The sequence below is a fragment of the Cimex lectularius genome, unplaced genomic scaffold (genome assembly GCF_000648675.2).
Source record: "Cimex lectularius strain Harlan isolate CLEC.00 unplaced genomic scaffold, Clec_2.1 scaffold305, whole genome shotgun sequence".
NCBI classification, from domain to species: Eukaryota; Metazoa; Arthropoda; class Insecta; order Hemiptera; family Cimicidae; genus Cimex; species Cimex lectularius.
The window spans coordinates 313,385-324,344 of record NW_019392834.1 but is presented as its reverse complement, the minus strand read 5'-3'; the positions used below and the strand labels follow the sequence as shown (position 1 = coordinate 324,344).

Sequence of the window (10,960 nt, the reverse complement as noted above, 5' to 3'; positions counted from 1 at the left end):
GGACTGTAGTTACACATACTAACTGGCCTTTGACATTCACTGCTCTGGAGTGTATCAGATTTACACAAACTTGATTTTAACAACTTTTCATCCAATTTATCATTAACTTTTGGAAGTGTTGTTTCCTGATTTAGGAAATAGTACACATCAGAAGTACCCTTTGGAGCATTTTGAGGGTTAGGTGATTTCTTTCTCTCTGGAACTCTTTTAGTCGAGCATCCACACTTTAGACATTTTTGAAATATTGTGGGAGGGTGATCACTTTCTTCATATTTACATGGCTTGGGATCAGTGGCTGTTTCAGGTTTATTTTGCTTTGTTTCATTAGCAAATTTTGCATTTTCATTCAATTGCTTTTCTACCTCTTTATGTACTATTGCTTCAACAGATTCCGCACGTAAACATTTTTTACCTGAATGTGGAGGCATTAAATGATTATCATTCATATCTTTGTTTGGAAGCATCAAAGGATCTTTGCCAGGATTTAACTTTTCAGTTAGGCAATTCATTAACTTGTCTTTTAATACCCCTTCACTAGCACATTCTTTTATTATAGCGTCAATTATTTTTTTTAGTTGTTCATTTGATGAACAATTACAGTAGTTCTTTCTCATTTCACTTACTTCTTGTTGCGATCTGGAATTACAAATCTTCAACTGGCTCGTGTGCTGTTGCTTCCAACTATTTTGCTGAGTTGTATAATGTGGCCGATCAGAACTACTACTACAAACTTTACCCAAAGTACGAGGTTGACCCTTAAATCTACTATGTTTATTTTGACTGTGGTTTGAACAAAAGCAGTTTGCATGTTTTTCTTGTAGCTCTGATCTACACTCAATCGCATTACTCTTGGTTCCTATTGAGATGTCTGGTGCAAAATCTTTAAAAGAATATAAATTTCCTCCACAAATGCAATGTGGTTGTTCAAGATGATGTTCCTTTCCTTGCTCAACATTGTCCGATTGACTAATTGTTGGGTTCGTTGAATCAGGATCATTATGTTTTCCTTCTTTACTGCCTTTACCACCTTTACCACCTTTACTGCCTTTATGTTCAGAGCCTCCATCTTCTTTATCTTCATTTTTATCTTTACTTTCACTACCTACTGTATCTAAGAATGCTGAAAGTTTTGAGTGGAAATCTCCATATTTCTGGTCAAACTCTTGGAAACATTTTTCATGAGTTATACGTGCTTTTTTTGTAGTACCACATCCACAGCATTTGTCTGTTCCTTTTCTACAATTTTTATTATTGCACTTCCCACATGGTGCTTGCTGCACACTATATGCTAATTTTTCAATAATTTTTTTTAATAAAAGGGTTGAAGTCTGGCAACAATTTTTCTGATTATCAATCAAAGTTCCTTGGGTCTGGCTTTGGTTTAAATGCAGTGTGAGTAGATAAATAAAAAATGGTGTTACGTCAACTGTCTTGCAGTCAAACTTAGTTAATCGTTTAACCTTCTTTTTTTCTCTCAATTCTGTTTTTGCCTGCCCGCCGATGAGATTGCTTGGAGGGCAATGGCATGTTTTCTTTCCTACATTTGTTTTAGAATCATCCTCTAATTTATCATTCTGTTCACTTTTCTGGTCCATAATCTTAAAGCACCTTGATTACTGTTTGAATGTCAATGAGTATGGATATTAATGTTTTTAGTACTGTAATCCATCAAAGTTGATCATATTTTATTTTAATTGAGTATCAAAATGGTGGATTACACCATAGAAGATTACGATCAGATGTGATATTAATTCTAGATTAACAACTTAATATCCAATGTGAAATAGTATACTAGGATTCAACTATGTTGGACACTTTAATAATACCTTACCCAACTCTTCTTGATACTAGTTGTTTTTGTGTTGTTTGACATGTAGTGTAATTAACAATAAACAGTAGACAAAATTGTGCTTTTATTTAAATAACAGCTGAATTGATTTAATTTCAGACAATAACCATTTATTTTCTTATTGTTAAATCAGATAAGATTATTTATGGCACGTGCGCCCTGTTTGAGGTTGAAAATTAAAAAGTAATTCAAGATGATTTTCATCTAAAGAAAAAAGTTAATCGCATGAAATGGTTAATGAAACCAAATTTGTTCGTTACTGATAACTTATAATTTATTATTATTATTCACAATATAAAATCCAAACTTATCAACCAAGGCACTATCAAACAAAGTTAATACATGCACCCCACACCTATAAAAAAAACAACTTGAATTTGTAGAATGTCACAGACTCACTGAAGATGATGGAATGCTGAAACTTGTGACTGACCAAAATGATCAGTAAAGACAGAATTTCAATTCTACAAAAATTCCAATACATTTAAAAAAGTTTGTTGTTTCATTTGTTTTCTTCAATGATAACAACATTCAGTCATAAAAATACTTTTAATTATACATTTTTCCTGTTTTTTTTTAAATTAGTCACACAAAGTAGTAATTGTTAGTAATTTGATTCCAAGAGGGAGCTACACGAACTGCAATGAGAGCAATCACTTTCCCCTTCATCAGAACTTTCTTCTTTTATAAATGCGCATCTGTAAATATATTGGGGTAAANATATTTTTTTATTTATTGTTGTGAAGATCCCCAGAAGGGAATCTTAAACGGGGTTGTAAAAATTTAAGTTTGTTATAAATATTAAAAATTAGACATAGAAATAGGTTAGCTAATTGTTGGGAAAGCATATTGTGCCGGGGTGAGTAATCGGAGGTGGCTTGGAATCACGGGAGCCGACCCAGTCCTTCTTGGGAACTCCAGCGCAGCTAAAAAAAAAGAAAAAAGCTGACAAAATAATGACAGTTGGACGTTTTCAATTGAGAAATGTGGGTCGATCCCGGGGCAACCACCCTAGAATAATTGGCTGTTGTGCTGACGAGTGGCCTTATTGCTCAACCCTCAGGATTAGCTGATGCCCGGACTCATCTGAAATAGCTCAATGACCTGGAGAGGACAAAGAGCAGTCGGGTCACCCGGAAGCATAGCAGTATTTTCGAAATGCAACTGTTCCCCACTCCTCCCTGAACGGATTGATATAAAAAGGACAATCAGAGAATCCGGGTAGAGTCCGAAGAGAGTCCGAGGAGAGAATCCGGGTGGAGTCCGAAGAGAGTCCGAGGAGAGAATCCGGGTGGAGTCCGAAGAGAGAATCCGGGTGGAATCCGAAGAGAGTCCGCAATTGAGTCAGTCGGAGTGTCCCGTGGAGACGACGAGTGAGTCTGTCAAACGGAGTCAAAAGGGGAACTGGTGCGGCAGATTAGTCAGTGTAGTTCGCAGGATCTGTACCACCGAACTGACGAAAAAGATGCACGTATTCCAGTCCTGTGAGAATAATTTTTGTCAATTGGTTTGCGGGAGATTTGGAGAACAGTTGGGCGATTTCGGGCTACTTTTAGTACTATGATCCCAATAATTAAACCCCTAGTATTAAGGTTTTGTTATAGAGAGTAAGAGCATTAGTTCTATTTATAATTAGTCTTCCAGTAATAAGTTTTGTATATGAATTGTTTAATAGGAAATAAGGGTTGCTATTTATAAGAAGGGTTAGGGCGTTATTCACTCGTTAATTATGCATATTGTGAATTGTATAGTCATATCAAATAAAGGAACCTGGTGTTTTGTCTGAATTGGTGTATCTTTCCCCCAAACCTCCTTGTCCAGAGTTAGTAGTAAGTAAATAAAGGGTGTTCAAGCCGGGGGGGGCAACGTGACAAATCTACCCCGAAAAGGCTTGACGGGCCTAGAGTGGAGTAGCTCGCTACCCTCTCGGAGCACCCTAGCGAGAGAGGGTGTTCGAACGAGCCGCGAGCCACGCTTGGGGAAAAAGGGAAACCGCTCGTCACAATTGTTTTTACGAGTGTTCACAAAAGCAGAGGTCATATCAACTCTCATGGTGTTTTTGAAAAAAGCTCATTTGTGAGTGTGTTAGGTTCGAATGCAGGGCTGCTGGATTTAAACCCAGGACCTATTAGTGATGAGCATTAACAGTTGTAGGCTCTGACACTCCCCTTGTCTCATAATCAATACTGTTAAATATTATAATGGCACATTAAAAATCCGTAAAATGGACAATTTAGAACAAATTAAAAAAAAAAAAAAAAAAATCAGTTTCTTTCGAGGAATAGATCCTCTTCAATAGGATGTTGAAATTATTATTAATAAATTTTATGGGTAACAAATATGAACATCTATTTACAACAGTTCATAAGTTTCAACATTGTGAGTAAATATTCATATTTATATTAATAATAATTTCCATATGTCAATGAAGGGGGTGTATTCCTCAAAAGCTTGATGAAGGAACAGAGTTTTCTTCCAATTTATCCCTGATTTTTAATATAAACTTTTAAGTATTAATTTACTATGTAAATAAGGATTGGCTTAATAAATAAATTGACTTAGGTACAATGCAGTCACCTTGGTTTTCTGTTTTGGTTTCTAATAAGTTCTGATTCATTCAGCCCATTGGTAATATCACATCCTCTGCAGCGTTGCTTTGATAACTTTTGCATTTGATGTATCTTTGCTAATATCTCAGATTGCATTTTGTGGTGATATGGAATATGGCATTGGGCTAGATATGTCGGTAATTGGTTGGGTGTGCTGAACAATACATCATCTCTTGCAAATAAGTTGCTAGCACAGTTGCAAGGTTTGTATTTATTTTGCAAATTGTCACTTGTGGGTTGAGTCTTATTCAGCATCTGGAGCATTGTTTCAAGTTCTTTATGACAGTGATTGCAAATTGTACAATCGTCATTCTCCATTTGATTGTTATTATTGTAATCACTCTTATCATTTTTTTCAATATTGACATTGCCTTTGTTGATTAAGTTTTGAGTGTTCATTTTCCATTTTTGAAGATCACTGACAAATGTATTATTGGCACTCCTAATATTATTCAAAACATACGGAATTTTCAAACAGGATTCTAGGAGCTGCGTTAAAAATGGAGTAAAATCCACTGCTTGTGTACGAATTGATGGCTGAAAGTAATTACCAGCACAATCTTTATTATCTGCAGTCTGCGATCTTTTTCTATTTGTTTCTGTGATCACGTTCATTGACTTTACATTGCTACTGAAATTTGAGTTCTGTGATTTAGTTGGATATCTTGATAAATTAGGTTCTTGGATGATTTCAAATTCATTTTTAAGTGAGTTTCTAAACCTTCTTTGTTCACAAAGTTCATTGTTTGAAGTACACGATTTTCTCTCACTAATGAGTGCCATAGGACTTGGGTATGAAATTTTGTCAGACTCTTTTTGAGGAACTGAGATATTGTTTCTTTTGTCATATCTTGCATCCTCCTCACATTTTTTGGAATAACTTGATATTGGTGGTTGTAATAATGGTGGTAATATTTTTATAATTCCCTCATCATCTTCTTTTATACCTGTAAAACTGGTATGACGTTCAGCTTTACTTGGCATTCCATCAGTTAATTTTTTTCTGTGATGAGGGCTTTTATAATTATTATTTCTATCTTTTCTATCATTGCTTTGTAGATTTGTGTTTGCCATCAATACTGGTGCATCTAATGTTCCTCCTACAAATTGATTTAATGCTTTACCCAAATTTGCACAAACTGAAGTTTTCCTTGTGTTCCGAGGAGTGTTGACAAAAGAAAGATGTTCATCTTCATTTTCACAATCAATTTTGGGTTTTTCGTTATATTGGTGAGTTTTGCTGCCAACAGCTTGCCTTTTATTGGGTGTGTTTGTACTTTTTGTTGCATAGTATGCCTTACTCATTCCCCTTTCAGTATGAGTTTGCTTTGGTTTTTCTTGTGTAGCATTTAATGCAGTATTTGAAAGTTTTTTATTTACATATTCTTTGAAAGAATTCTCATTATTTGTCCTATATTTCTTACAATGGTTACATACATGAACATTTGTTGGCCCTTCTGTATTAGTACCTGCGGAATGCAATTTTTTCAAATATTTATGTTTGTTGGAATTATTTTGAGTTTCCCATTGTTCGAATTTTCCACAGCCTGGAATGAAATTATGTTTTGTAGCTGGGAATTCAATTCTTGCATAATCTGTACTTATATTGGTTTTGTTTGATGGTTGTTGTGGATTTAATAATTTCCTCTTATCTGAGGTATCAGCTTTATCTGGTAAAGCTGAAGAATAATCACTGGATTCCTCTTCCTCGATGATGTAAGCTATTTCACCTGACCAACTCCTTAACATCTTTCTCCTGATCCTCTTACCAGCCAATGACTCGGTTGATTGAATATCCTCATCCATTGTAACACTAAAATTGTTTATATGAAAAAGTGATAGTTATCGTTTTTCAGTATTATTCTAATAATTATAGCATTTTTAAAATAAGTACATTGCAACATTCATAACATACTATTTATTTTTTTATGTTATTTCACATTAGCTGCTGAACCATATAACTTCTTCTTTCTGCAGTACGTTTAGGAACACAGGTTGCTGATTCTGCTGATCTTTGTGGAATGCTGATATTTGAAGAACTGGGTTTCTTGCAACAATTTCGTTTCTTGAAGAATTCCCAATACAATTAGCATAATCAAAAGAATTGTGTTCTTTAGCTATTGTAATATCTTCATTAAAATTTACCAGCGATTTGGCACAGTCTGAATTAAATGTGTCATTTACAACAATTTCTGATATTCCAAATTCATCATTGCATGTCTCTTTCATAGACCCTGGATATGTAAAAATGCATTGTTTCTGTTCACAGTCTGTAGTAACAATCGGTTCAGATTGGTCGGGACAAAAATTATCACAAAACTTTTCTTCTACTTTATTAGCAAAACATAAACCTTTTTCACTAGTGTTCTTTTCTGCAGAGCTGATGTTCAAAATACATGAGTATGAACAATTAGGGCATTTAAACGGTGAAACAAACGTAGATTTGGGTTTCACTGTAATTGGTGTAACTGTACATTGTGCATTCTGAGAACTTGGAGAAACGTTCTTGACTGAATTTATACCATATAGTTTTTGTGGTTTACTACTGCAACATTCTTGTTCTTCTTGCGTTTCAAAAATGTGTATATTCTTGGAGGAAATTTCTTGAGGCAGTTCTGAGTGATGTCTGTGCTGTGTAAGTATTTGATCATGTGTGCATGCATTACTTCTTAAATTTTGATACTTGACACAATTAGGCACATGTGTTTTTTGTATGCAATTTTGCTTATTTAAGGTGTTGCAGCTATGTTGGCTATGCTGGCACTTGTTGATGTTTGTGCGTGGTGACTCAGACACACATTTCATACAAGAACAATGTTTTATGTTTTCAATGGAGCACTTTGTTTTGCCACTATTTATCTGTTCCAAATGAAAATCTATGTTCATACATTGCTCACAATCATTAGATTCATTATACTTTTCCTTAGCATACAAATGCTGGTTGCTACAGCTGTCAAACTGATTACAGCTGTTTACTTCTTTTTCCGTAGCACATGTACAGTTTCTGTATGAAGGTTGCGGGTATTTCGTAGCTTTGGGGATGCAACAACTGTGACCCCTGTTATGACTATTACTGTGTCTTTGTGGAAAATGCACTTCTCTTCTACAATTGCTACATTTTGGGGTCTCTGGATAATGATGGTGATGATAATTTGATCCTACATTCTCGTCATAGGGTGGCCAAGGGGTAGGCACAGGTAAACCACTTATATGCGGTGCCTGTGGATGGATATGTTGCCCAGGTGGATAGTTCATAGGTACATGTCTGTTTCCAAGTGAAATAATGGCAGGTTGATTATTAAACTTACTGTAAGGCTGTTGTAGGTATGCAGGATTGCTGGGTTTCAAATTCAAACTGTAACCCAAATCATGAGCTCTTCTTATTCTCTGAGCGTCTTTGTTAGGCTTTAGGTAATTTTTCAACTTCCTACTCCCTCCTTCTGTTTGGCATCCAAATATCATTTTTATTTCTTTACCATCTTAAAATTGCCATTTAATAAAAAAAATTTGGTTCTTAACTCTATTGATATTGGTTTTTAGTAATAAAATAAAAACAATAAATATGAACATGTGTATTACAAGTTTAATAGTATGTAATTATACATTAATCTAATTTTTTTAAATGTAAGACTAAGAATTTATTAATTAAAAATGTATAAACTGAAAACTTTGTGTTCTTTATTCTCTTACGTTTACATTTAAATTTAATGCAATGTTTCCACTATATAAAAGGCATTTTTTTTATTAACCTCTTGAAAGAAGCTTAGATTCCACAAGGAGGCAGAGATGCAGCAGGAATCTAAGGAAATGATTTAAAAAGAAGTAAATAAAGTATGAATAAAGGCATTGTATTCATAGTAGTTTCAACCAACTATGACTTTTCAAAAACTTTATCCTGGAAAATGTATCTCAACTTCAATAGTCGGAAAGCATGCCTAACAAAGTAACCAAAGTGCACTTTGGAAATATCAAATTATTAAAGACAAGCAGTGTACAAACAAAGCTATTTCTGTAACACAGGAGGGCTTAATAACATCAACTACAGAAATTGGGTGCCATGGATGGGGGGTCAAACCACTATATATATATANTCATATTTATAATATATTTATATAAATTATATAAATTTTAATTGATAATTGAATAAAGTTAATTATTTGGGAACCCAGAATCACTAACATGGCAAATATAGTTAGATGCCTTAACACCACTCAACTACCAAAGTCCCCTAGTGTAAAACCGCGGTAAATCTAATTAGGTTACCTTTAGCACTAATTAATGCCTGGGAATGTTTAACACATTTCCATCATTTGTACAAAATAAATAATTTTAACATCAGTGCCTGGATCTGTGAAGCTTTCCCTTGGACTCTACTCGCATGAGTCAGAAACAATACCTAAAAGAATGTGCAATGTGACAGGAAAAAGTTGAAATTTCTTAAGAAAAGTGCACTTGTGCAGTGCACAAGACAAATAGTTATGTCTACAGCACTTCTAGATAGGCGAAGGGATCAATAAGTATAAATTTCAAATGTTACCTCTTAAAAGTACAAAGGGCAATATTTTATGTTTTATACTTTGTAAACATAAAAAATTTATGGTTAGGGATGGTTAGGGAGATTTAGTGTGTTAATATTGTTAAAATCAAAGTAAATAATTATTATCACGTATTTAATGATGAAAATAGTTTATATATAAACTTAACTCAAGTATATTATCCGTCAAGGATGTATTCAGTTGAAGCTACCATAAACCATTGGTTGAAAATTCTGAGTCAACGCTGAATTGTGACCATCAATCATAGGTCGATTACATCCATGGCAAAAGTCCTGATTCTCAGGGTAATAATTTGGGGGGTATAAGCCATGTGGAATTGTCACGAATGATGGTTCCAAATTTTCTGTTATTTCATCCAGTATTGAAGCCTTTATTTGGAATCGTAAGCTATCTTCTCTCTCCCAAAAGTTTTTTTTAAATGCTACATATTTTCTTTTTATACAAACGATCGGGAAAAAAATGTACTTAAGTTTTTTTAAAGTATGTAAAATTGATTTGTGTTTAATTGCCAGACTAGGCTGAATCTTACTTGGGGTTGATGAGAAAAGTTGGTTTACATTTTCTCTCTCACAGTTTGTATAGGATGGTGATTCAGGATTGTCGCATTGACTTCCTTGTGTTGGATTTTCTTGATATGCCGGGTTTCTTGTTGAATGTGGCAGCTTACTTTTACGATAGGTCACCGGATTCTTGTGAACAGCGCCTCTATAACTGGCAGGAAGCTCTTTTGAATTCAGACCGTATTCCACTGTCAAGTTATTATTTTGCATGTGTTCTCCCCCATAATGGTTATATGCATTGTATAAATTTGCTTGTAATGATGATTGTGTTGTATTATTCGCATCAAAATTAGTTAGAGTTCCACATGATTTTTGTTGAGGTTTTACATATACTCTAGTGCAGGCACTTAACCTATTACAACTCATGCCTAGTTACTGTCCATCACCATTCCAAAGAAATACTCTAAAACAACTTAACTAATTTCAAGTAAACATTAATAACAAATCAAAAACATATGATGAGCTCATGAACAATTTTATGCATTTTTAACATTTATAAAATCAATCATGATTTTTATTTTATTTTTCAATTGATTAATGTTGATTTATAATTGAAGATTGTTTTATTGGCATTAAGGACAACTCTGACAACCCTGCAAAGTAGAAGAAGTGTATTAATCTGTAGATGAGACTGTAGCTTTTTTCAGGCATTACATATTTGGATTCAGAACTGTATAATTGAAAGTGAAAATAAGCAAGAAGCATGAATTGGAAGTGAGAGCAGGCTAAGAAAGAGTAGATGAAACATGAACATAAAGTTCTGAATTGGATAATGTTTGCTATTACAAAAGCATTTTTCTTATAGAACTGATAGAATTATTGAAATTTCTCTACTAATGAAGAAAAGGCAATCTTGGTTTAATGTGGAAGAAGGAACATAACTCCAATACAGAGATGCACAAATATTTATGAAAACAAAGTTTTATGAATTGCTATTATAAGTCTTGTGACTACTGAAGTGTAGTGCTTTTTAATTAATTGTTACATTCTTGTGATCCATATAAAAATTCAAACTGCAAAAAAAGAAGTTGGAACGTGTATCACCACTAAACATATTTGCAATTGCATTTGGTCTAAATCTTGGAATTTGTGAGTATTTACATTTTTTATTGAAAATTAACAGCTGTTAATAGTTTAAAAAAAGTTTTTGATAAATTTTCAAATATTTTAATGTAGAAAATATTACTTTTCATATTACAGTAGGATTTAAAAAATAAATTTATTTGTAAAAGTAGCATTCGAAATTTGGCAAAACAATTATTCTATTTACAATGATGATTAAAAGTATAAAAATATAATTTTGGAATCTTATTTACAAATTTATTTATACTTTTTTCTATCATAAACAATTGGTTAGAAAGAACTGACTTTTTCTGTGGCATTATT

At 33.6% G+C, this 10,960-nt stretch overlaps 1 protein-coding gene across 1 annotated transcript; it reads right to left on the bottom strand.

The window, feature by feature from the left end:
• Positions 1 to 2,363: 2,363 nt before the first annotated feature.
• On the bottom strand, positions 2,364 to 6,282 carry LOC112127506. The gene is made up of 2 exons (XM_024228572.1): positions 4,427 to 6,282; positions 2,364 to 2,547 (listed from the first exon to the last, which is right to left on the bottom strand). Exons 1-2 carry the CDS (start codon positions 6,262 to 6,264, stop codon positions 2,454 to 2,456), a joined length of 1,932 nt encoding a protein of 643 aa, XP_024084340.1. The 5' UTR covers positions 6,265 to 6,282; the 3' UTR covers positions 2,364 to 2,453.
• Positions 6,283 to 10,960: the final 4,678 nt, after the last annotated feature.